This window comes from Acanthaster planci, linkage group LG18 (assembly GCF_054643075.1).
Source record: "Acanthaster planci isolate LZ-2023a linkage group LG18, COTS_SCS, whole genome shotgun sequence".
Classification (NCBI taxonomy): domain Eukaryota; kingdom Metazoa; phylum Echinodermata; class Asteroidea; order Valvatida; family Acanthasteridae; genus Acanthaster; species Acanthaster planci.
Genome location: NC_141794.1, coordinates 3,029,177 through 3,055,864, shown reverse-complemented (window position 1 = coordinate 3,055,864; position 26,688 = coordinate 3,029,177). Strand labels below are relative to the sequence as shown.

The 26,688-nt window shown below is 46.0% G+C and overlaps 1 protein-coding gene across 9 annotated transcripts in view; it reads right to left on the bottom strand.

The window, feature by feature from the left end:
* LOC110978685 (uncharacterized) overlaps window positions 1-26,688 on the bottom strand; it is an 80,903-nt gene that overhangs the window by 29,065 nt on the left and 25,150 nt on the right. For 4 of the 9 annotated variants that reach the window (XM_087148698.1, XM_087148699.1, XM_087148701.1 and 1 more), the window contains 27 exons: window positions 25,993-26,170; window positions 25,624-25,695; window positions 24,998-25,105; window positions 23,610-23,768; window positions 19,686-19,840; window positions 19,241-19,327; window positions 18,873-19,008; window positions 18,230-18,381; window positions 17,526-17,683; window positions 17,011-17,084; window positions 16,478-16,638; window positions 15,943-16,162; window positions 14,870-15,185; window positions 14,507-14,574; window positions 13,788-14,054; window positions 12,347-12,610; window positions 11,589-11,870; window positions 10,813-11,094; window positions 9,282-9,569; window positions 8,278-8,724; window positions 7,377-7,781; window positions 6,356-6,820; window positions 5,225-5,701; window positions 3,991-4,467; window positions 2,148-2,417; window positions 1,242-1,658; window positions 759-1,073 (listed from right to left, as the gene is read on the bottom strand). In XM_087148698.1, the coding sequence (XP_087004824.1) occupies window positions 759-1,073; window positions 1,242-1,658; window positions 2,148-2,417; window positions 3,991-4,467; window positions 5,225-5,701; window positions 6,356-6,820; window positions 7,377-7,781; window positions 8,278-8,724; window positions 9,282-9,569; window positions 10,813-11,094; window positions 11,589-11,870; window positions 12,347-12,610; window positions 13,788-14,054; window positions 14,507-14,574; window positions 14,870-15,185; window positions 15,943-16,162; window positions 16,478-16,638; window positions 17,011-17,084; window positions 17,526-17,683; window positions 18,230-18,381; window positions 18,873-19,008; window positions 19,241-19,327; window positions 19,686-19,840; window positions 23,610-23,768; window positions 24,998-25,105; window positions 25,624-25,695; window positions 25,993-26,170 (6,700 nt within the window). The remainder of the gene's footprint in view (window positions 1-758; window positions 1,074-1,241; window positions 1,659-2,147; window positions 2,418-3,990; window positions 4,468-5,224; window positions 5,702-6,355; window positions 6,821-7,376; window positions 7,782-8,277; window positions 8,725-9,281; window positions 9,570-10,812; window positions 11,095-11,588; window positions 11,871-12,346; window positions 12,611-13,787; window positions 14,055-14,506; window positions 14,575-14,869; window positions 15,186-15,942; window positions 16,163-16,477; window positions 16,639-17,010; window positions 17,085-17,525; window positions 17,684-18,229; window positions 18,382-18,872; window positions 19,009-19,240; window positions 19,328-19,685; window positions 19,841-23,609; window positions 23,769-24,997; window positions 25,106-25,623; window positions 25,696-25,992; window positions 26,171-26,688) is intronic. The other 5 variants (XM_087148702.1, XM_087148700.1, XM_087148703.1 and 2 more) reach the window with 5 other exon arrangements.

Sequence of the window (26,688 nt, the reverse complement as noted above, 5' to 3'; positions counted from 1 at the left end):
TGCCTCGGCTGCTGTTGCTGCTGTGGTTGAGGCCGATTTCTCCACACCCTCGCTCTCCGCCGCACCGGCCACCGCTACTACCTGCGCTATGTACGCCGTCTCGGGTGTCAGGCCCGAGAATCTCACGCTTGTCTTCCCACCGTCGACGACCCTGATCTCAACAGCTTCAGAATCTGATGACTCCCCGGACCTGCAAGTGATCTTATACGCTGTGTGAAGAGCGCCCTCGGGTGTTGTCCAGGAGACAGTAAGTGATGACTCCGTCGCTTCCACAATAACCTCTTGCGCAGGGATTGGCTCTGATAGAGAGGGTTTAACATCAAGGTTAGGACTTTAAGTAGTTAACAATAAGACGTGAGTTAACCGTAATCACTCCATGCAGCAAACTGAGATGGCTGACGCAATGTGCACTTACAATGCGCACAGTACCTGTGGAAAGGCATACAATGATACAGACAAGATATTGAACAAGGTAATGGCTACAGTGACTGCAGAGGCGCAGAGGTGTATTTGAGCATCATCAACTGGAATACACAACAGTTCTAGCAGTGGAAGTGTAGCTATTTCTTCACACAGACAACCAGACAAGTTTACTATGACACACTTCACTGTTTAAAGCTAGACCTCTGCCACTCGAGCCAGTCAATATGACAGCAAGAATATTGCAAGTACAGAGTGGAGCTAGTGAGAAACGATTTGCCAGAGTAGCGCAGCGGTGCAATATTTGGCAGCGACTATCGTGGCAATTTCAAACTCACGATCTGGGGAAATCGTTTTTGTCAAAAGCACGACGCCTTCCCCTTCTGACTCGCCGCTCAGGGCCCAAATCGCCACCTGGTATTCACTCTCTCGGTCCAGCCCCTCCACGGAAACCTCCCTGCAGCTCGAATCCAGGGTCTTCGCGTAACCACTGGAAGTATCACACCCGGGATGCCCAGGGGACTCTTCCGTTCCCCCAAATAGGGGTGTGCAAGCCACCCTGTAGCCTGTCACCACACCTGCGGGTGGGGACCAGGAGCAGGTGATGGCTTCGGCCAAAGTCAAAATTTGGGGCTCAACGACCTTTCCTGGCACTACAGGGGAAAGAGAATCGAAGTGGATCAAGTCTTGAAGTACGCAGTAAAAAATATCATTTGGAAGACATCTCTGTTTCGTGTCACTGACCGCAGAGATATCACAATTAACGCACATTACATTTTGGCCGATGTTAACTGATTGTTGTTGAGTCTTACTCTACTTACTTGTTGTGCAGTTGACGGACACTTTCTCGCTGTCTTCTTGTTCACTGACGGTAACGATGTTGAAGAGATATCTCTGGCCGGGTGTCAGACCAGTTACTTCACAGTTGGTTGTATCAGCGCCGTCAACGGATACAGTCTGACTATCTGCAGTTTGGCCACTGGCTGGTTTATCCTGGTCGTCAACTGGTTTATCCCGGTCGTCAACTGGTTTATCCTGGTCGTCAACTGGTTTATTGCGGTGGTCCACCAGTTCATCGTGCCCGTCAGCCGGTTTGTCCTGTCTGTCGGTTTCCTCCTTGCTGACTGGTTGGTACCCGATGCGGTAACCAGTTAGATCGCCCTTAGGTCTAGTCCAAGCGAGATTGACAGTATCTGTGCTGCTTGACTCGATGCGGGCATCCAGAACTTCGCTGGGCTCTGTAATCAAACATGATTCAAATCACTTAAATCAAATCACAACATTGACTTGTCTGTTATTTGCAGAGGGAGACACAGCAAAGACAAATAGTTTACTAAGTCATAGAAATTTGTAACAGACCATAATTTTGAAAGCAGTTGTAACTTTGACAAAAGTACATGCAACATTTCAAACCAAAAAAGCCTAGAGTTGTAGCAACAGTTCTTTTAAGCTTGTTTTCTACATTGCCCTAGAAGTCAGTCTTAAAGCAGGCTTCTGATGCACTATGCAGAGATGAAAGCCGGTCACTTGAAACTAGTCACAAGTCAAATCACAATTTAGTTCAAAAGTGCTAACATTTATGTGACATGGCATGGATATTGATAGAGGATGCCTGTTTCACAGTTCATTGGAATACCCTCTAACTTGAGTGTGGATGGTTTTCAATTTGCTTACAATTACTTCATTATAACTTGGACATTTTGTTATTCAAAATTCTTGAAAATTACTTGTTCTTTGGGATAAAGTCGTCTTGTTGCTCTCTACGTCGCCATTACGTGCGTAGATCTCCAGCTCGTACTGCCGGCCAGGAGTCAACCCATCAACCTGCACCGTGGTTGTATTCCCGTTGTCTATCTTGATCTCTGATGTCTCGCTATCGGCTGGTGTGCAGAGCAACCGGTAGCCGGTCACCGTGCCTTCTGGCTTGGTCCAGGAAACACAGATGGTAGTCGGGGTGCTGGATGCAGTTGGGTCCTTGGGTTGGTTGCTTTGAGCGTCTGTGGGCAGAGAATCAATTCTGTGTCAGATTTGGAAACCAGTAGTTGTTTGAGTTTCTGGGCGACTCAAAACTATGTGGAAACGTACCTTGCATGACATTCAAAATGAGATTCAGAGTAAGATTCAGTGGGACACAATGTACAACTTTGCATTGAGCATGTGTAGCTAAATTTGGCAACAGGTCATAGGTCAAGGGTCTGGCCAAGGAAGGTTTGATCAATACTTGTTTTCCTGAACACAGTTCTGTTTTGAACACAGAATCAGGTTCTGGACAACATCTTGATAAACACTGGATATCACTAAAAAGAAAAGAAAACAAATGATGAAAATTCTGAACAAAGAAGTAGGTCTCCAACATGAACGTACACAAATGTTGATCGACTGAAAAAGTATTTACCCTTGAGTACCAACAAAGCATAAAATGAAAATATAAGGATCAATTTAGGATCAAGTCCTACAACGGGCTCCAATCACACAAGCACATTTCTCAGCATTAATCTAGCAATTCAATATTACTATTAGTATGACAAATTGGTTATGAGGTGCAATATTTAGGCCTACAAGTGCATCAATACGAAGCTCCAGTTACGGCAAAATACGTGTATGCATTTTTGTGAAAATAACCACAAAGACAGACTGCTTTTACATATCAAAATTATCCTACCAAGAACAACACTGGTTTGTATTTGTGCAAAATGTACCATCAAAATAAACTTTTTACGAGTTACATTTTGAATAAAATCTGGTACACTGAGTTATCTTATTGCACATAAACATAACAGTTTGAATTCCCCAGACTAAAGACAGTGTTGCTGTATCTCGTGATTCGGGGCAAGCTTTTGCATAGTGACAACCATCTCTGGAATGGATTGGTTCCTTTGTGCCCTTCTTATCCATTGAAAACAATGTATTGGTGCAAGGCGTCTCTTATGTAAGAAAGCAAAAGCTTCGCCTGAATCACGAGGTATAGCAACAGTGTCTTTAGTATGGAGAATTCAAATTATTATGTTCACATGGATTTAAAGAACTCAGTGTACCAGATTTTATTCAAATTTAACTCGCAAAAGGCTAATTCACGCAAAGGGGAAGAAGAGATTACATGTGACATTCTGAACACTTCACTCAAGTGGCGAAGATTGAGCGGTTAAGTTTCATACAGCATGGTGCAGACTTTATCACAACACGTGCAATGACTGACGTCAAAACTCCAAACATGTTTGACATCAACAGTCAGACCAGTTGGTATCATAACAAAGGACCAGTGGACATCATTGGGACGTGGTTGGTACCACAGCCCCTGCTGAGTTCATTGTTAGTGTGGCAAATGCAAGTGCTGTCCATTTCTGGTTGATATCAGCGCAACCGTTAGTTGACTTTAACACACGAGTGGATGACCTCAACAAGGGCAGTGTTAGAAAGACTCCCAAGTTCATTTGGAGTGCAATAAATACATTCACTTCAAAGTGTGCAACAGCTGATGATGAAAATGGGTGCTCGGGTGATCAACACGTGCAGAGATTGAACGCCTGTGTGACACATGCGGCAAACCTCAACAGATGGGAAACTTCTTACAAGTGGTAGTCTGGAGAACAACACTCTCGCTCTCGGCCTCAGCGCAGCGCGTGCAGATCGCTATCTGGTACTCTGTCTCCGGCTGCAAGTCTTCAAAAGTTGCCCGAGTTGAATCTCCATCATCCAGGACTATCGTCCAGACGTTGCCATCTTCGGTCTTGCCCTCCGCATTTTTGGGTTGGTCACTGGGCTCTTCTCTTGGCTTCTCCTCCATCTCCAGATGTTCATCTTCCGTCGCCGGCACTGGATCCTCCTCTGCCTTGTCTTCTGTTTCTCCCCCAGCATCCGCATCATCAGGTTTGTTGCCATGACTACCGGTCTCCTTAGATACTTCTTGAGCCCCTCTGCCCACTGGCTGACAAGACAGCCTATACCCACTGATCCTCTCATCCTCTGGCCTCTTCCACGCCACAGTAATTGTTGTCTGTGAGGCTCCAACAATTTGTGGCTCTACGACTTCAGGAACAGTCGCTGCAGCTGTGCCAGAAATACAATGTATTAGAATGAAAATATTTCTCAAAACTATCATTATCAATGTGAAATTGTTAGCGTGCACTGAAAACCAGATCCAGCATGTTGGGATTAAACCAGTAGCTGGGGGGAATTGAAACACGATATGTACACTGTTGACACAAACTTCAGTGCGCTTGTACATGGTGCCTTGCGGGGTACCGGAACAATGGAAGGTACCCCACAAAGCCAGTTTTGATCCTAGTCGGGTACTAAAGTGGTACCCCACAAGAATTTCACGAAATAGATATTTCAAATTCAAAAAGGAGGAATTTTCAAGTGTCAAGATTGAGCGGTTAAGTTTCATACAGAATGGTGCAGACTTTATCACAACACGTGCAATGACTGACGTCAAAACTCCAAACATGTTTGACATCAACAGTCAGACCAGTTGGTATCGTAACAAAGGACTAGTGGACATCATTGGGACGTGGTTGGTACCACAGCCCCTGCTGAGTTCATTGTTAATGTGGTAAATGCAGGTGCTGTCCATTTTTGGTTGATATCAGCGCAACCGTTAGTTGACTTTAACACACGAGTGGATGACCTCAACAAGGGCAGTGTTAGAAAGACTCCCAAGTTCATTTGGAGTGCAATAAATACATTCACTGCAACGTGTGCGACCGCTGATGATGAAAATGGGTGCTCGGGTGATCAACACGTGCAGAGATTGAACGCCTGTGTGACACATGCGGCAAACCTCAACAGATGGGAAACTTCTTACAAGTGGTAGTCTGGAGAACAACACTCTCGCTCTCGGCCTCAGCGCAGCGCGTGCAGATTGCTATCTGGTACTCTGTCTCCGGCTGCAAGCCTTCAAAAGTTGCCCGAGTTGAATCTCCATCATCCAGGACTATCGTCCAGACGTTGCCATCTTCGGTCTTGCCCTCCGCATTTTTGGGTTGATCACTGGGCTCTTCTCTTGGCTTCTCCTCCATCTCCAGATGTTCATCTTCCGTCGCCGGCACTGGATCCTCCTCTGCCTTGTCTTCTGTTTCTCCCCCAGCATCCGCATCATCAGGTTTGTTGCCATGACTACCGGTCTCCTTAGATACTTCTTGAGCCCCTCTGCCCACTGGCTGACAAGACAGCCTATACCCACTGACCCTCTCATCCTCTGGCCTCTTCCACGCCACAGTAATTGTTGTCTGTGAGGCTTCAACAATTTGTGGCTCTACGACTTCAGGAACAGTCGCTGCAGCTGTGCCAGAAATACAATGTATTAGAATGAAAATATTTCTCAAAACTATCATTATCAACGTGAAATTGTTAGTAAGCACATAAAACCAGATCCAGCATGTTGGGATCAAACCAGTAGCTGGGTAGAATTGAAGCACGATATGTACATTGTTGATACAAACTTCAGTGCGCTTGTACATGGTGCCTTGCCGGGTACCGGAACAATGGAAGGTACCCCACTGGGATAGTTTTGATCCTCGTGGGGTACTAAAGTGGTACCCCACAAGAATTTCACGAAATAGATGTTTCAAATTTACTCAAAAAGGAGGAATTTTCAAGTCTCACTCATCCGTCGCAAATTGAAGTGTTTCAAATGAGGGACATACGGTCGAAATTTCAACCCAGGAAACTGAATTTGGTTGAAATAGCAGTGATTTGAAATTTTGTCCGTGTTGTGTGGGAGTTTTGTACACGAGAACAAAGGAAATACCCCACAAGTATACATATGTAAGGGTGTGTGTGTCCAACCAGTGAATACCCCTTTACAGATTCGTATAAAGGGGCTACACCTGTGCATGTGACAAAAGCTACCGTACTTGCTGCAGACGACTGTGTGCTGATAAAACTGTACAAACCGTGCAGAAAATCACACACAAGTGGACACGCTAGGACTCACTCGTCTTCGCTGTCAGCTTGACTCTATCACTCTTTCTCTCGCCATCCAGAGTGTAAATCTTGATGGTGTACTCGGTGTCAGACTTCAGGTCTTCCAAGCTGACTTGAGTCTGTTCCGGATCTTCGATCTTGACCTCCTTGGTGTCCCCCCTGGCTTTGGCAGATTTTGCCCTCTCGTTAGGTTGTTTCTCTGAGGAGTCTTCCTTCCGAGAATCGTCCTCATTCTGGGCAGTTTCGTCCGGCTTGGTCTCATCTGTCTTCTCTTCCTCCTCTTCCTTCTTCCTCTTCTTGGACTTCTTCGATTTGCTCTTCTTGTCTTGCGACTCTGTCTCAGAGCTGGTCGTCTCCGAGCAGGTAATGAGATACCCCGAGATGTCTCCTTCGGGTTTCTTCCACGAGATGGTGACGCTCATCGTTCCTGTCTGGACAATTGACGCCTTCCTCACTCTGTTCACCTTAGGAGCTTCTACAAGTTTTGGCAAAACGTGGGATTTCTGTTTATTTAGACATCCATTCTGTCAAAAAATCTGTGTTTCTCCCATGAGTACTAAAAGGTTGAAATGAATCCCTCCAACACTGCATTAGAGGTGGTCAATCTCAAGGCATCTAAAATTTACATCAACAATTTCTTTAATTACATGTACCTGACACACGCCAACAGCATCTATGACAATGCACATACACGTACAGGTATGTGCCAAATATAAACAGTGAAGCTGCTTAGTGTATTCACAAGCCACGCAGAGGAATTTCGCTCAGCAAGAAAGATTGCCAACTACTTTATAAATGTAATTTAATGGCTACCTTAGACTTGATTATTGCCCAGTAAGGAAACTTGCTAAGCGTACACCATACATGCTCATGTATACTGCTTAGATGGGCTTATAATTAATTAACTTCCACATAAACCTGTATATTCTGTAAGATGACGTGGACTGCTGGTATATGACACAGAAACCAGTGATGTGCAAAAGTGCAACAGAAGTATACGTAGATGTGCGGGCCACCCAGTTGCTGCTTACTTGGAATGACCTCCACGCTGGTACCCTGACTCTCGAGCCCGTCCTCACTGACGACAAACACCGTCACGACGTACTCCCGTCCGATCTTGAGATCACTCAACTCTACCGACAGCGTGTCTGCCCCGGCTACCTGGATTTCTTTGAGAGGGGAAGAGTTTGGACCAGTTTCGTCCTTGCTCTCTGTTTTGTCATCGGTCTCCTCTTTGCTGTCTGGTTGCTTGTCTTCTCCTTGGGCAGGACTGTCTTCCTGCGATGCTTGTTCTTTGGGACCGTATGCCAGTCGGTATCCGGAGATGCTAATGCCCTCGTTTTGAGGAGACAGCTTCCAGGAGATGATGTGGGAGTTTGATGTCTTGGAGGCTTCCCAGGACAGATCCTGGACTGGGCTCAGCTCGGCAAGTTGTTCTAAAACAGCGGATCAAATGTTACAGTTACAAACACCCAAACTCCCCAAAGATGAGATTTCCCCAAGTAAAAAAAAAAAAACCAGACTAACTATTCTTCCAGCATTTTTTTGGTTCTCCAAATGAAAATGTCTTTGACATATTCATAATCATATATGAATACGAACAGACACATATCTCCTGAGCTAACCAATTTCATTTCCAAAGTTAGGTTAGTAAACAACACGCAGGTTAAAGGTTTAAGTTTATTGAGTACATCTTGATGAGCATGAAGAAACGACTAGCAAATCTGACCGCCACTGGGACCTGTTGTGGAGAAGACAGTTTGGTTAAAACAACAAATCACAAAAGCATGTCATCCCTACAACGGCACAATACACCATGGGGACATGTCCTGGCAGTCAACTGCATCCCATTCAGTGCATTTGGGGGGGGGGGAATCGTGCTGAAGAACCACAAACTGTGAAACGTGTCTGGGCTTGCACACCGGGACTCACTGGTCTTTGCCGTCAGCTTGGCACTGTCGCTCTTTCTATCTCCGTCCAGAGCGTAGATCTTGACGGTGTATTCCGCATTGGGCTTCAAGTCCTCCAAGAGCGCCTCAGTCTTCTCTGGGTCTTCAATCTTGATGTCCCTGCCACCTTCTATCCTCTTGGCAGGCTTCTGCTCGTTTGCATCCTTCTCGGTGGAATCGTCTTTCTCTGTATCCTCCCCCTCAACGGTAGTCTCATCCGTCTTGGACTCATCAGTCTCCTCTTCCTTTTTCTTCTTTTTCTTGGACTTTTTCGATTTGCTCTTCTTGTCTTCTGGAGAGCTAGCCGTCTCCGAGTAAGTGACGAGATACCCTGAGACATTCCCTTCAGGTTTCTTCCACGAGATAGAGACGCTTCCTGTGCCCGTCTCAACAACGGATGCTTTCCGGACTTTTTTCACCTTAGTAACTTCTGCATTGTTGTTAGAAATGACAGAGATGCACTTATGTACAAGTTAAAACAATTTGTAAGGTTACCGATTCCTATCTTGATGGGAGATGCACAAGGTAAAACACAAACTCCCTATTTCCAACCCTGAGCGACAGAATAGTTGCTCCACGAAAACGAAGACCAGCCCAACCAGGACACAACGTGTGCGTAACAAGAATTCAGTCTGATTCACAAAATAACCATTCTGCAAACTCCGAAACGGAGGACTGGCATAAGAGTAGGCAATCTCTGGTTCTGTCAAGTTTGTGTTGGGACATTGTGAAACTGCGGCCCACACTTGGTTAGGTTTGACGTCACATATGCATGTGCTTGTCGTTTCGTATACAGCCCCAGAGAGTCGGAAATAATTCAGAAGTGAACGTGAATATAATCAGTGCAAATTAGCATGCTGGGCCAATTTTGTGCATCTGTGCAGACAGGCAACATTTTGGAATTGCATCATTCCTGATAAAAAAAAATGCTGTTTGGAACTGATTTGTTTACGGCTTCTTTCACACAATGTGAAGCATGTGACTCACTGGTCTGTGCTGCAATGGTGACGGCGTCGCTCTTCCGCTCGCCCAACACCGCGACAATTTCCACCTCGTACTCCTTCCCTTCCTCCAGCTGCTCGAACGTGGCCTGCGTGGCGTCACCTGTGTCCAGGGTAATCTGATGGGGTGCGACCTCCTCCCCAGCCCCCTTGGGGCGGCACGCGAGCTGGTAGCCCGTGACCGTCTCTCCGGACGGCTTGGTCCATGAGACCAGGACGCTGTCTGTGCCTGCTTCGGCTTTTGGCTCCGTCACCGTGGGAACTGTCCCCGACTCTGTGTTTGGGATCGGGACGGGATTAAATGAATGAAGCCCCTGCTTCGAGCAGGGAAGTGGACGCAAGCACACCAAACGTGAGGAGGAAATTACCGTGCTGTGCAGGAACACAGAGACAATATCGCAAAAACCTCAATGTCCGAGGCCTTTGCTGGGTCAATATCGGCATACAAAACTGACAAGTTAGGGGAAAAGTGGGAATTCCTTACTGCGCAAGGCTTTGTACATGGATTTTCGATTTGTGATAAAAAATAAGAGAACAAGTTTCTCAGACGACATGTTGCATTGAACATAAGCTCCTACGCAGCCTAGAGTTAGTCCTGGCAGTAACCATGAAAAGTAATTCCACATTTAGCTACAGTCTTCACATGTGTCAACTCGCTTTTATAAAACCAAGAGTTTTAGATTAGGCTACGAAATGGCTCCTCTATGGGAGGTGTTACTGTTGTGGGCCTGAACTTTAAGGGAAGCAAATATGGGAGTACACTCATAGCATGCAACACGCCAGCCAAGCGGGACTTGTATGCTGCCCAACTCAGGAAGCCCTTTCTAGACAGCATGGAAGACGTTCAAGTCGGCTGTTGACAATTTGCTTGTACACCTGGTGTCTGTACCAGCTGGCATCTCTGGCAAGCTTTAATGCAACTGATCTGTGGGTGGTGAAAGCTATACAGGAGAACAGGGCAAGTTCGGGCGTGAAAGTTTGACCAGTAGTCAAAAGCTTTCTAACAGTGCGCTCGCGCAATTCAGTTACTTGGACGACCCGAGTCAGCCTATTGTTTAAAATCTCATTGTTATATTTCACCCTTGGCTGCGAATCTCGCAGTGTACATGTACATGGTCACTGAAATCTGGTATAGTTATTTTTATGTGAATGGTTCCCTCTGTAATGATAAATGAAATGGGTTACTGATTACCAGTGATGCGACCATGCCCTGGAGCCTAGTCCCAAATGGCTGACAAGATAGTCCAAACCATCTACTGTTCAGGAGGTGTTAGTCGAATCGAACTATAGTTCACTACAGTCATCTCTTAGACTTGCCTAAAACTCAATGTGACTCAATAAGAAAACTGGCCATATAGAGTGCAGTTGCACAGATCAATGTACTGTAAAAGAGTGGTGCCATGTTAGGAGACGTTAACAGATGGGACCTAGAGAGAGAACAGGAGCTTTGAGTGCTTGTCAATCCACACCACACCAATCGGTGTTCGCCACTGCATTCTCCAGTCCTCAAAACTCACTGGTAGTCGCGTTAACTTTCACCCTTTCGCTCTCTCGATCGCCAGCCACCGTGTAGAGCTTGACCACGTACTCGGTGTCCGTGGACAGACCCTCAAAGGTGGCGGTTTTGGCCCCTGCATCCTCGAGACGCAGCTCCTTGCCGTCAGCTTCTTTGGCCCCCTTCGGGGCACAGGTTAGCCGGTAACCGGTGACCTCACCCTCTGGTTTTTTCCAAGAGACAGTGACCGTATCCGTGGTCGCCTCTGCTGCTGGCTTGCGGACCTTGTTGACCTTGGCCAGTTCTGAGTTGATGTTGGTCAATGCAATACAAGTTAACATGATAGTAAAAACTCAGAACCAACTGAGAATATTTCTCTTGCATTTCAAGTGTTTTATCGAGAAAAATTCCGGGGCAAACATATATGCAAGGTCATCACACATCTACCCAAAGCACTAAAAGAAAACAAATCAACAACAGAGAATTTTTACAGCACAAATGAATCACAGATTCCTGGAAACCAGCCAGAGCCTGAAGTATTGTTTGTATATCTAGCCGAGGAACTTCCCACACTGAATGCAAAATATGTAATGAATGCAAATTTGAAATGAGAACGGAGGGAGCAAATAAAGGCCAACAAGAAACTGAATTGACAAATGTAGATACAAACAAAAAATTCACAAAATTAGCTTGTTCTTACAAATGATTTTGATGAAATACCTTATACATATTTGCTGGAAAGTAACAGATGATGTGTGAAATGATATGGAGTCATGTACTGACGGCATTCCCACTGACCTGTTCTGGCTGTGAGAGTCATTTTCTCGCTCTCTTGTTCCTTATACACCGTGTAGACTTCCACCGTGTACTCCTGGCCCGGCGACAGCCCTTTGAACTCGGCCGTGGTCTTGTCGGCGCCGTCCAACTTGAGGTCGGGCGTGGCGCCCTCGGCTGGCAGGATGGCCAGCCGGTAGCCAGTGACATCTCCCTCTGGCTTGGTCCAGGACACGGCCAGGGACTCGCTGGTGGCCTTGGTGGCCTCCGCGCTGGGTACCTTGAGAACGTGGATTTCTGGCATTTCTACCGGAGGGGAAGCATCACACAAGCAAGGGAAATTTATTCTGGTCGAATAAAACATTGCCACGGACGTAGCTAGAAAGATAACAGGGTTGAGATTGGAGGAACACAAAATAATCACAGCAAGTGTTCAGAGCCCCACAGCAGTGTTGGGTCATTTGTTTTTGCCTAAAGACACCCTTTCAAATATCCAGTCCCTGTTCTGCATCAACTTTTTCACATAAAAACACCTTAATGGTAAACTAAGTATTGTCAAGTTTTGAAAGAGATCTGTTTTAAAAACCCCCAAATCAGGAAAGCCCTGATGGAAAAGTCTTGAAATCAGGAGAAATTTTGAAAGATTTCATCCCCTGAAATAAGGGGCAAGTTTTTGCATCCCTTAAGCAGGAACACCTTTGTGACATCAAAGCTATAACTAGGAGCATGAATAATGGAGAACAAGGTAAATGACTATGCTCAAAGGGAGAAGAAATGCGTACTTGTCGTTTCTTGTAGCGTGACCTTTTCGCTTTCCACTTCCCCACTGACTGTCACCACGTCCACCTTGTATTGCTTGGCCGGCGCCAGCCCCACGAACTCCGTCCTGGTCTTCCTGGGGTCCTTGATCTTCACCACCGACTTCTTGGCATCCGAAGGGGATATGCGAGCCTTATAGCCGGACAGTTCGCCCTGCGGGTGGGTCCAGGACACAATGACGGCGTCTACGGTGCTCTCCAGAACGGCGTCAAGAACCGCATTGGGCTCTGGAAAGTGACAAGAAACAAAACTGACATTGGCTCAACACGGCCACAATCTTTCTGATGAGCTGCATCCAAATTTCTTGGCTACGACTAGCAACAGCACACACATCCATGGAAAAATAAGTTCAGCCACTAATTAGTGGGCTTCCATAGGCAGACATATTGCTCCAAGCCATAGCCGAGTAATCTGGACAAGTCCAAGTAGAGTCAGAATACCATGAATGCTTTACTGGTTTTTCTCTGACTCCTGATGCCAGTCTAATTTTAAATGTCAATACACGTCTAAATGGGCACCGTGTTCCACTTACACAGGTAAATTGAGTACAACATGTATTAATTCAACCTCGGAAGCTACACAAGTGCTGCCTGCCCTCATGTGACCGGGCCCCACAAAATGAGTCTTATTCAACCTCGGAACCTACACAAGTGCTGCCTGCCCTCATGTGACCGGGGCCCCACAAAATGAGTCTTCAATACCTCAGAACAGAAACAGAACTGTTTCTCAAGTGAGGTAGAAAAGACACATTCAAATCAGCTCTTCTCTTGCGATGTGACTCAGTTTAACCCTAAATCCCCCCCAGGGTTGCTGGCCCTAACCTTAAGTTAAAGTCCCATGGGACTTTGTGCACAGACGCTGTTGGACTTGGTTTTTCTGAGGTATGCCAAACCCAATGCAAAAGCCAGCTGTTATGGGCCTACCAGACCTATCCCCACAGAATTAAACACTTTACTACTGTTTAATTCTGTGTGGTTGGGGAAGGTTAGGGTTAATGATAATATTGGAAATTTATAAAGCGCAAAACATATCAACCATAAAGGTGCTCATGGCGCTTGGCAACAACAAGCAAAAGACAACAGAATTCATACGAAATAAGAACAAACCAGCAGAAGTAGTTAATTAAAGGCTAACGTCATGAAGTGAGGTTTAAAAGATGTTTTGAAGACATGGTAAGGGGAAAAATCAATGACAGTTCTTACTGATTTTGAAAGTGCAAGATATGGTAAAGATTTGAATACACTGAAAAGGAGCTCTGGCGCCAGGGAGGGACAGGGAACCAATCTCCTTTGTTTGCTCATATCACAATGGACAGCTTGAGACAATGCCTATGCAGACTACAGTGTGGAAATGACTCATGCTCCAGGGTTGTTACAAGAGAGATAATTTCTTCAATAAACTCACTGGCGTTGGTTTTCAGGGAGACTTTATCGCTCTCCAGGTCGGCGTTGATCGTTACGATGTCAAACTGGTAGGCCCTGCCGGGAATCAAACCGCCAAACTCTGCCTTGGTTGTCTTGGCGTCCGTGATGATGACCTCGGAGGCCGGCGCATCCGGCGGGTCACAGGTCACCCGGTAACCCGTGACCTTTCCGGAGGTGGGTGGCTTCCAGGAGATGGTGATGCTGTCTGTCTTACTCGCGGCAGATTCAGATGTTACTGGATTGGGTGCTGCAAAGACAGAAGTTAACAAAGCAGCGTCATTAATTGCAACACAGCCTGAATGCATGCTACTCAATACTTTTTCTAGAAGTCACAGTTCAAACTGGGAGAAAAGCAGACTTGTAACTGAGCTCATCACATGCCTATCAAAGGTTGTACAACTGGTCAATCTTACAAATTACAAGTCACTCTGAAGTCAATCACAAGGTAATTGCGAGTCTAATGATTTTTCGATCGCGAGTTAAATTGTAAGGAAATTACAAGAGAATCGCGAGTCCATCACACATCAGATCACAGGTCCATCTCAAGGCCATCAGAGGCCAGTCACAAGTCGTTCACGCCTCGTACGTCCGAGATGCACACAATCACTTCAGACCAGTGCATCCTTTCAAGAACTTTTCCCCTTCCGAATGAAGAAGTGGCAGGTTTTTTTTTTCGCACGCAACACGGCTTCATCTTACCTGATGTTGGTTTAGCCGGTGTCAAGTCTCTCTCTATCTTCTGATCGTCCTGCCCCGCATCCAGCCACCTGCAAAAGAAGACACAGGAATTGTTGGCTGGACCAAAGTGACTTCTTGTCACTTGTAACTCTGTTTCATGTGCAAGCACTCCCTCAACTGTGAACACGTAAGAGGTTGGGCTGATATTTAAATTCTGTTACTACTCATCAGATCAAAATGAGTTGTGCATGCTTCATGCTGCAAGCATGCAAACACCCGCCCAGCAAAAACGCCCTCCACTGTTTATGCATAAATTCATTAGGAAGAGCAAAACTTCAGACTGGATCAACACCAACAATCAGAAAAACACTCTGCACAGCTCACTTTTTACAAGGGAAGAGCGTTTCGTTCTTGGCGTTCTTGGATTCCTTGACGACCACCTTCTCCAGGAACCAGCCCTGGCCGGCCTCCTTTCCGTCATGCCCCACGGTGACCCGCTGCAGGCGGCCCAGGTACACGGCCTCGATCTCAAAGACGTCCATCTGGCCAGCCAGGAACTTCCGGTCCTTGTTGTTCTTGGAGCGGACCAGGCGGCGCTTGCCCGAGTCACCATTCTTGCCAGCCAGCTGCAGGTAGACGCTGGCCTCCGTGCCGGCGTTCTCCTCGCTGCTGGTGTACACCTGGACGTAGTATCGGGTCACTGCAAGGCGAGAAGTTTGCGCATTGAATTGAATCTATTTATTGTGATTTAATGTCAACATCCATCGAAATACATTGAAATTTGATGAGGTCTTGCAAGTAATTAAAGACCAGAAAATATGTAACAGCGATTAAAAGATAATTACAAGAAGAACAAATAATAGAAATAACGAACAAACGCCGCTAAAAACTTTTCCACAAAAAAACACTCACACAATTTGTTAAAGATCAACAACCGATTAAAGATTAAAGATTAATTACAGATGGAGATAAGATGAGTAAAACTGTGACTTCATTTATTCAAATAATTCAGCACTTGGATAGAAAATGTCTCATGATGATTTTGGTAACCCATCACCAGAGCCATGTTTAACTTGAAGGCTTTGAAAGAATCTTGCGCAATGAAAATCAATGAAACCCTAATATTTCTCAACCAAACAATGACCGTTTTTATCAGGATGACGACTGTAAACCTTTAATGCATTCTCACAAATATGGGCACAGATTGGCACAGAATCCTAAGCCGTTGGCTGCATCATTAACCCACATATTGTGGATAGTTGCTGCACCAAGGACTGTCGGATTATGTAAGGACGGTACATCACTTTGTGTCGTGCCAAAATCATCGTATGCATCACTGCACGGTGCAACCATCTGCTCGTAACCCTTGCATGCTACACTACGTCTGGCAAGTTGGTATCGACCAACGGTTGAGCTTCTGTAGACTGGTTACTCTGTAAATCAAACAAGGTTCTCACCTGGCAGAGGTTTCTTTCCGGCGACGACGGCCGGCAGCTCCCGCCAGACGTCCAGGTCGTCGTGCTTCTCCGACAGCCAGCGGTCGAAGGCAAACTCCATCTCGGTGAGCTCGTTGAGGTCCAGCATGCGCACCGTCTTCAGGTACCAGCTGGCGTCCTTGGCGGCATTGTCGTGGCCGATGCGGATCTTGTAGAGCTGGCCGATGTCACCAAGATACACCTGCAGTGTGTTCCCCCCAAAACTGGTGTCGGCATATACTGTCCACTTGACACGTACAATGTCAACTGGCAGCGTTATGCTAAAATGGCTTACACGGGACATTCTTGGTGTGATGAGAGCTTTTATTGTATCTGGTTTGCTTTTAGCAATCCACAGATATGCCTCAGTAAGCACAAGCACTCAAAAACCGAGTCGGCACAACTTTCTTGTCTGATCGCTAGACCTAGCTGCAACAAACAGCATGCTACGCCTTAACAGCGTTGGGCACTTTAGAGTGCTGGGGAGCAAACTTTTCTTTTCCCGACAAGTGCTTACCCTGAAATCATGGGTGGTTCCCGGCCGGAAGCCGTTGTCCCCCTTGGGAATCAGCGCCACCTCCGTCTTGTCCTTGTCCCCGTAGGCCACCAGGGTCACCATGGCTGTGGTCCCTGCGGAATTGTCACTGCCCGTGGTCACGTACACCTGCCATTCGTGGGCTGGAACGAGCCAAATAAAACTCAAGGAATCCATGACTGTATCGGGGTGACTCATTGTTGGAATAGTGATGGATGAAAGGTCCTGATCGGAGCACAGAGCTTCAGTTTTTGCATCCAGCTCATCATAATCAAACAATGTTCAATTCTGGAGTGTCTGAGTTCTGGGTCTAACAGACTCATTCAACAACTAGAATTGCAGGCCATTATTTGTGCACATTCAAATGAAAATACATGTATGTCACAAGTTAGGACTTGTAATATGCATTCATGGACCACAAAGGGGCATCTATATTCTTCTCAACCTAGTCTAAATTTGGACATATGGATTGGAATTTGTCTTTCTTGCAGCGTATTACGACTCGTCCGACTTACGTTGAATTTCCCGTACTTCTCCCAACTCCAGTTCTCTTTCGATCATCTTGTCGTCTTGTCCCTCGTCCAACCACCTGAGGCACCATGAAAAAGCAAAAGGAATCTATCACTGTATGCTCCGGTTATGCAGCACTTTAACTCGGCAAAATACAAATCAGTAGCCTAGTAGTTGGGGTCATGCATTCAATGAAAGGCACTCAAAATATACAGAGAGACTCCTATGGTTGTAGTTGCTTGCAAACCAGAGGTTAAATATTCTCACTTCTAGTCTGGCTTTTGTCAAAATCACCCTGCAAGGTTTGGGTGTTCTGAATTTAGGTCCATCCCACGTTCAAACTTTATCATTTGCATTTGTACATTCACAGAATTGCGATTTCACCATCCATCAAAGTTGTGTCTGAAATTTCATGTTTTTCTCTTAAATAAGGCCAGCGAAAAGTTGAAAGCCATGGTCTCAAAGTTCAGACAGCACCATTTGATCATCAGGGTTACTACATTTATACTAGCACATGTACCTGTTGCATGGGAACACATATTCCGTTTTAGAAGTCTTGGCCTCCTTGATGACCACCTCGTCCAGGAACCAGCCTGCCCCGGGGCCCTTCCCATCATGCCCCACTACGACCTTGGTTGGGGTCAACACCGTCACGGCCTCCAGCTCAAACATGTCAGTCTGTAACACCCATGTTCATGGTTTGACACAATTAATAGCCAAGTCAGAGAATATCCACCTGTATCAACCCGTATCAACATTTGACACAGGGGTCACCCTCATTTAAATATCTATACATGCAAGAATGCTGGCCAATTGTCAACTGTTTCTTAAACCTATGCAAGGTTTTAAGCCAGAGGGGTGTCTGGGTACGATTTGGGCACACAAGCGAACACAGATGCAAATCTTTGCGCTGTGAATGCGCAAAAGTTGAACACATGTCAACTTCAGCGAAACTTTGCTGCAAATCTTTCGTGATGTCAAATTTGCTTGCATGTTCACCTGTAGTATGACATGGCATGTATAACTTCAGCAACAAACATCAACTCTACTGGCAGATTCAAGGATGATTAAGGACACCACATTTTCAAATGCCAGTGAAAACCGTGGCTCAGATAAGGCACTCTCAACCCATTCAGTCAAAGCATGCACAAGACTGTGTCAACAATTTTGGCTCAACAAAATCGGGGAAGGTTCTTTGGGGGGGGGCGCACGCCTGGTGCTGACCTGTGATTCCTGGAACTTCTCCGCGTGGTTGGATTTGATGAGTTGCCTCTTGCCCGTGTCTCCCTTCTCCCCGTAGAGGCAGAGATACACGTTGGCATCAGTCGAGGAGCCCACATCACTCCCCGTCCTCGCTTGGACGCTGTACTTGTTGACTGACAAAAATAAAATGGGATGGTTGAACCAAAGGCCATGGAGTAATGTTACCAGCATTTCATATCTGTGTGCAAGAAATACCACTTGCCAAGCCTACACACAAAAGTTCAGTATGCTAAGTGAATATTTTGAGTGGAGCAGCAGTTGTCTGGAACAGTCGCAAGTCCAGACTTACTAAGCCTGATTGCATACAACCAGCCGCTTTTTGTCAGCTCACCGAGGAAAACGGGTCTCAATTTATTTCAAACCCTGTTCAAGAGTGACCACTGTCCGGACTACTTTGACAGCACGTCTTGGAATGTCTACAGATGGCACAAAATGCATTCTACCTGTGAACGGTGCAACCAACGACCCTTCCTCTGCCAATTTCTGGTAACCCCCATTTTCCCGCAGGGTAAAAACCATCTTGCGGTGTTCGTCTGATCAAACAGCATCTCTATATGAGACGAGTGGGAACTGCTCGTCCAATGAGTTTCCCTCCCCGACTCACTCGGCAGTGGTTTCCCGCCAGGTCGGACGGCGGCCGACTCCCGCCACACATCTGCGTCATCTTCGTTGGGCGACAACCAGCGATTCTTGAATTTGAAGAGCAGTTGCTCTTCTGTTATCATGTCCTTCATTTTGACCTGTGACACCAATCAAATGCAAGATTTAGACCAGGAACAAATTGCCTTCTACTGTCGCAGTTAAGTGCTTCAAAGGGCTTGGCAAGTGATCAAAATGGCTTCACAAGTGCTCACAAGTCTTGTAAACCCTCAAAAGGTTTTTTTGAAAGGGGGTAAAGGGAGATCGCTTAGTCTACCCATCATTCCTGGATAAAGTTAGTCCAGTGTGAGTCCAGAGCTGACACACATGTACCTGATCAAGTCTCCAAGCCGCTTTCTTGCTGGTCGTGTCCAGGCCGATCCGAATCTTGTAGATGTCACCCACACTCAGCACGTTGACCTATTGCCAAGAAATCCCACTTGCACATTAAAATGGGAACTCTCCGGAAAAGTAGACTGCAGTTAAATGACAGAAAAGTGCACAGTTGCACTTTTGGTACAATCTCTGCGGAGTATATGGCTCAATGCTGTCATGTTGGCGTAAGCAGCTTCAAACACGCTCACCATCTGTGACCTTACAAGGAACCAATTTAAAGTGTTGTGCTGCCACAAAGAGCTAGAAAAAAGTGTTGCAGTAGGACACAAATGCACTCTAACCCACCACGTCTAGACTCGAACTCACGACCCACGGAAACGGCAACAGGGTTGGCTTCAAACCCCAGGCAGGGCCCCAGTTCGCTCCAAGAACCTTCTCTCACCTTGAACTCGTTCTCCTCTCCTGCCTTGAAGAGTTCCTTGCCTCCTTTGCCGAGGGTGAAGGGCTTTGAGACTCCCTCCTCCCCGTACACCACCAGGACCACCGAAGCCTTGGTGCCCGCCTTGCCCGTTTTCACCCACACCTTCCAGTCCCCATCTGTAAGAAACAAATCCATATGAACGATATGATCTTGCATAATGTATACAGAGATTCCACCAATCAAAGTAGTCAGACTTGTAGACTCGTTCATTATAATACAGGTATGAACAATGTAAAAAAAACAAGTCCGGTAAAGTGATTGGCTGCTACCACTTTTGGTAGATGAGCCCATTTCTGAACTGAACTCGTGTAATAAGTGAACACAGAAGAGCGCGAAGCAAGTAACGGCACACGGTCTCGGTATATATCCAAAGCAGAAACGAATACGTTACAGAGATCCCGACTTGAGTAAAGTCTAGTCTGGACGTAAGCTCTTGACGGAGGACATGTTATGAATAACCGACCTCTGCAGCCGCAACATTTGCACACCACCTATACACCCGAACCTAACTGGGGAAATGTGAGGCATTAGCGAGGACAGTACTATTGAATGAGTGCTACTATATGAGTCTCCTAAGTGCCGCTGTGCTGCGGGAATTGCAGAGACTGGAGAAAATCAAAACTTTTTAAAGAGCCTTCAGTGAGGGCTGCTTTCCAAGTATTAGGAACAAACCCTTCTAATGACGATGCTATGACATGGCAATCATCTCAGGCACTTTCTAAGCAGACTACGAGAAGGAGCAATTTGTGAGCGTTGAGGATGAATTACGCACAGCTAGTCTGTTATCTCGTGACCTGGAAATCATTACGATTCCGTGCAACCTGCCAGGATTACATATGAGGACAAGTACCCGGTACGAGTGAGGACTTCTTGCCAACCACTGGTTGATTTTTCCTGGTAACCAGGGTACATTTTGAGCATAGGTTACCAGGGAAAATCGACCAGTGTCAACACATCGCCTCAGCATGAGCTCGCCCCATGGTGTCACGCTTGTTCCCCAGACCCTGTTTAACAGGTTGTTTCCTTCTATAAAGACTGCCACACTGCCAATCTGTAAGACTGCTGTGTGACACACGTCCACGTATGAGTACGTTGAACCACGTAACACCAAGAGTGATTACTTGCTATACAAATGTGCTTGCTATACAAATAAAATGCCAGCATGTCTACAGGCATCAGCAGCTCATAAAACTTGCATTCATTTTCTGCTTGGTGTCTTTACAGGCGAGCACAGCACATTCTTGTCAACTTAATCCATCCCGAGCTGAAGTGCACTCCCAATCAGCGAAAGAAAGACGGGCGATTACAAGCAGGTTCTTGCACACGTTCTGCGTGTACCCAAGGGCTAAACATGCCGTCAGACACGCATGTACCCCCCCAAAAGCTCACCCTCTTTTGTTTCACTTGGAGCGGATACGACTGAACAGCTTGCAGTCAGTGAAACCAATATTCCCATTGAGGGGTGTTCTACCCAAGCAAGAGAAATACCAGCGTGCAGGACGTAGGGACCAATTTCTGTGCTTGCTATGCGCCATGAAAGCAAGCATACCGTTGTGCCCGTGCAATGATCCCTCATCGGCTCATGAGCCGATTGGCCGCGGAGTACAAAAGCCGTCAAACAGTTCTGTCCAACGTGTCAGTAAAGTACAGGTTTTCTGTACAACAGATTCTACACTGATTTGGAAGTAACAGGTGTTGGGAGACTGACAGCACAAAGCCACACATACCAAACAACATTAAACACTGTGAATAACCAAGATTTTGTCTTACAAATAACTATCACTAAAGGGTTGTCACAGACAGATCACAGAGAAGTACAGACAAGTTCAGAACTTCCCACAATGAGCAATAAAACATAGGGTAGAATAGCATTATGTTTGGAAAGATAATATTTTGTCTGGAATGCATGTTTGAACACATACATGTAAGTACGTAAGATCTCCTGCATTCCAATAACAAAAACCAATCTCTTCTATTGAAAGACAGCAGAAAAATTTGGAAGTGTGTCTGAAAAGAAAGGTCAGAACTCCTTCGGAAGTGACAAACAGCACAACACACCTAGCACAGAAACTTGAGAAATAACACGTATAATATGAAAAACATGCCAAAGTGACTATTTGTTAGATGTGGAACAATACAGCACAGACATACATGTAGATTGAAATAAACGGCCATGACAAAGTGAAACACCTTCTAATGCATTGCATATTAGGAGTCAAGTAGATATGCCTCTGTCATGGGCATACTCATGTGCGATGTGCGTAAGGTATTTCAATTATGCTGTGTTTTTTTTTCCTTTCGGTTGGTTAGCTTAGATTTGGTTGGGTTGAGTTTGGTTTGGTTGGGTTGAGTTTGGTTTGGTTGGGTTGAGTTTGGTTTGGTTGGGTTGAGTTTGGTTGGGTTGAGTTCGGTTTGGTTGGGTTGAGTTTGGTTTGGTTGGGTTGAGTTTGGTTTGGTTGGGTTGAGTTGGGTTTGGTTGGGTTGAGTTTGGTTTGGTTGGGTTGAGTTTGGTTTGGTTGGGTTGAGTTGGGTTTGGTTGGGTTGAGTTGGGTTTGGTTGGGTTGAGTTGGGTTTGGTTGAGTTGGGTTTGGTTGGGTTGAGTTGGGTTTGGTTGGGTTGAGTTTGGTTTGGTTGAGTTTGGTTTGGTTGGGTTGAGTTCGGTTTGGTTGGGTTGAGTTTGGTTTGGTTGGGTTGAGTTTGGTTTGGTTGGGTTGAGTTGGGTTTGGTTGGGTTGAGTTTGGTTTGGTTGGGTTGAGTTTGGTTTGGTTGGGTTGAGTTGGATTTGGTTGGGTTGAGTTGGGTTTGGTTGGGTTGAGTTGGGTTTGGTTGAGTTTGGTTTGGTTGGGTTGAGTTGGGTTTGGTTGGGTTGAGTTGGGTTTGGTTGGGTTGAGTTGGGTTTGGTTGGGTTGAGTTTGGTTTGGTTGGGTTGAGTTGGGTTTGGTTGGGTTTGGCTTGGGTTGGTTTGGTTTGGTTTGGGTGGGTGGGGCTGGGTTGGGCTGGGGTAGGCTCAACAATCTTCAAGGACAAGGCATAAAGAAATGTGGACCAAGACACACATCACTGTCACAGACAACGCCATGAGACTGGGTGGAAATTGACAAATTAGCATGCATAACACCATGCAGATCGAAATCAGATCAAATCAGTGTTTCCAAGTGGTGGATGTGGCTAGACAACCTGACAGAGAGTGTTGGATATACGTCTATATACGAGGTACAATTTGGCTTATAATTTCTCATGTCAGTTGTGCCAATATCTTACAAGAGTTTATAACAACCAACATGTAGAGACTGAACAGAAATTAAAAGCAACCGAAAATGAGTCTTTGTTCCCTGTGAACTTTGTCGAGCAGGGCTCATTAAACAGTGGGGGCCGAACATTTAAGGATTCAAAAACATCATGCTAGGTTGATGTGTATGCCTTGAAACTTGGAGTTGGCTGTACTGCTACTTCCTCGGGGGTCTGATTGTCCATGTAAAACTGTTCCAGAACCTTTCCAGCAAAAATGTCAAAGAGGACAGTCTTTCTTCTCGTCTGTCGGAAGCTTTTTCAGATGAATTCTTGGCTATCTGGGCCAGACGTGGCCCCTTCGAGCAGCAAGGTCTGCTCAACTCCTGTCATTTCATCAGAAAGTTCCTTCTACCACAAGTGAGGCAGGTACACGACCCACTCTGAGGAGACCTCTCTTGAATTGCGTCTCGTGAGTTGGAATTATGAAATTCTGTTATTAGAAGCTGAGGTATTTTACACAACGCATAGCAAAGTCAACGAGGTGCTTGTGACCTCGACATGGTTGGAATCCTACGCTGGACAGGTTCTCCAGGGAAATAATGGCTCATTTTGGGCTGCTTTTCCAATACCACCGCCTCCTGGGTTTAGACTCACCTGCAAAGAACTCATCGAACAGCCCCTCCTCGGGGGAAGGGGTCGGGGTGGGGGTCAAAATGGGTGAGTAAGGGTACCCTGATGTCCCGTATTGTCCGCTGTTGCGGGACGGGGTGGGGGTGGGTGTGAGTGCTTCGGGATACTCTAGCAATTTAGTTTCTGTATGTGGTGCGCCGGGTCGGTGAAATAGTTACCCCCAAGTATGTTGGGAAGAGGCGTCCAAATGAGGAGAAATGAACATGAAATCCAAACGAGGGAGGAGAAAAGAAAGGGAAAGGGACATCATGAGAACAAATGAAAGCAACTGAAAGGTTAGTTCATACGATTAAACGCTAGTTTTGCACTGAGGTTTAGTTTTATGGATGCCCCTTAAGGCTGGATTCGAGATGTTCAGGGAGCTCCATGAAGCCTATGTTTCAGCCAATTTTGCTGACGAGTAAAAGTTTCAATCTGGCTGCAATCCGGTCGACAGTGATTCAGTCTCATTGCACTTCAAGCGTGGGGAGTAATTACGCCTGTTGGCTTGGTCGTGATAATGAAATGCCTGTTTTTCTAAAGATGGCCATGCAAGCTTTCAGTGTTTGTACCTTAACGCTAACCCCCTTGGGACCATTGAAATCCTGCATAACCTTGTTGGGTTCAGCATGGTTAGGTTAACCTGAACCCCCTTGGGACCATTGAAATCCTGCATAACCTTGTTGGGATTAGCATGGTTAGGTTAACCTGAACCCCCTTGGGACCATTGAAATCCTGCATAACCTTGTTGGGTTCAGCATGGTTAGGTTAACCTGAACCCCCTTGGGACCATTGAAATCCTGCATAACCTTGTTGGGTTCAGTATGGTTAGGGTTAAGGTGGAGCCAGATGTTATGATTGCAGCCAAGTGTATGAGGTTAGTGCAGAGATGACACAGTAGATGCAGAGGAAATGTATGGTGGCCAAGACATTGAACAAGCAGCGAATCGTTTTTTTTCTCGACCTTAGGATCTTTGATAATGCGTTGCTACAAAGGAATCATCCCAATCCTTCACAGACTTCACAGCTTGAAGTAAGATGCTCTTCGTTCAGCCACAACCCAGGCAAAACAAATTTAGAACAGCAATGTAAGGGCTCTGATATGGGGGCATACAGGAAGGATTTGGGTGCCAATTTGGTAAAAGTAAAAGCTTGAAATCAGGTTTCTGCAGGAGCACTCAGATCTGTATTCTGCACTCCCAATAAGCCCCCCAAAAATTCAAACTGGATCTAAATTTTTGTTGGAGGTCAGAGAATGCGCAATTTTCCGTAGATCACAGGAAGGGATACTGGCGGGCTGGAACGGCTCTTTGTAAAATCTTCAGAGAGGGGATCAAGGGTTCGTGGCTTTGTTGCCGTCTACTACGACTCACCATCGTAGACGGATTTCTCTCGGACCGGGGGCGAGGGGGTGGGCGTCGGCGTGAGAGGCAGGGCGGCCGTCTTCTTGGCGTTCCCATTGGACTGCTTGTTCAGCACACCTGCAACGAAGAACAACTTCACTCCAGTCGACGAACAGAACTTGCAACTTTTAACAGTTTTGCAGAGGAGGGATTGGAGCGACTAGTCGAAAGATGGGAAGGTGGTCTGTGCTGTCTAGCCTGCCATTTTATAACTGTTAACTCACTGATGGATGGGACTTCTTGACCCTTCTTACGTGCACAATCCTAGTACACAACATGATATGATAACAGTGCACAAGAACCTGTGACATAGGAATTCTTACCTACGGCCTGTCATTTCAGTATCTAGAATGCAAGACTTGTAGGAACCAGCCTAGTTCGCCCTGTCTGGTTGGCAAAACATTGCTTTCCTAGATAAATATGAACATCTCACACAAGAGAAAGAACGGCATGCAGGAGGCAAGGAAGGCCACAAGGCTAGATATGATGTGTCTACTTATTGAAGAAGCCATAACATGCTATTGTAGGACCCTGTGTGCTTTGTGCATATAGTCAATACGTGTATCTTAAAAGGCACTGATCAAACGATGGCTTACGCTTCTTCCTGTTGACAGCAGGCTTGGCAGAGGTCGGTGGGGTTGGAGTGACAACCGACTTCTTGGTCCCAACTGAAAGACAAGAAAATACACCAAACGGAAGGGCCATCGTAATCGACACGGAATTATTAGCCCACGAGGCAAAGTACAAATACGACTACAAATACCGTTTTTCAGGAGAGGAGTTCACGTCCTTCATTGCAGAAATTGAGGGAATGTTCCCACTCCAATCCTCCAGAAAAGCCTTTGTGCGCTTACTTGAACATTTGGTCGTAGTGGCTTGATACCCACTGATTGGTCACCTCACAGAACAACCATAAATGCTACCACAGAACTACGGCTGAAGCAAGAGTCATTTTATCAACTCACACTGGATGACGTGAGGATAGAGTCTCACGTTGTCTTCTCCTGTATCCACGGTTGGTTTGACATTCCCGTCCGGAACAAAGCCGACGCACACATCGGCGCTTTCAACTGACTGTAGGCTCACGTATCCCTTATCCTTCACTCGCAGGACTTTGAAGTGACAACAGTTGTCTCCGGATCCCTGCGAGGTCAACAATGCCAGGATTTTTCAGTTTCTTGAGTTAATGACCAGGCTCAATTTTTTTTCCTACCCACTGCCAGCCAAAATGTACAAAGTGAAACCCTTCCCGTTCATTTCATGAAGTGAGGGCCGCGAACTACAAATTAGCATGAGGAAGCTTTAAATTGTGAAGACTAAGTTTGGTTTTAGTGCTACAAAGACAATACCTGTGAAAGGGCGGATTTGAAGCTCAAAACCTGTTTCAACTTCAACCAAGTGTTTCCTTTCTTTCTTCAGCAAGTTGCAATTATGTACAATTGATTAAAGCCATCCCTAACTTGCAAAATGTATCAAGGTTTGAAACGTGTCCCAACATGAAAAAAAAAAACTGCCCGAAATTCCCTAAAATTGGCCGATTCCTTCCAGTAATGACCAGAAGTTATCTATACTGTCGGAAATTCCAACCAAATTCCAACAGCTAATAAATTTAAATTCTGCAGGCCCTTCACAAGTTCGGTCTTGAATGCTGGCTGAAGTTA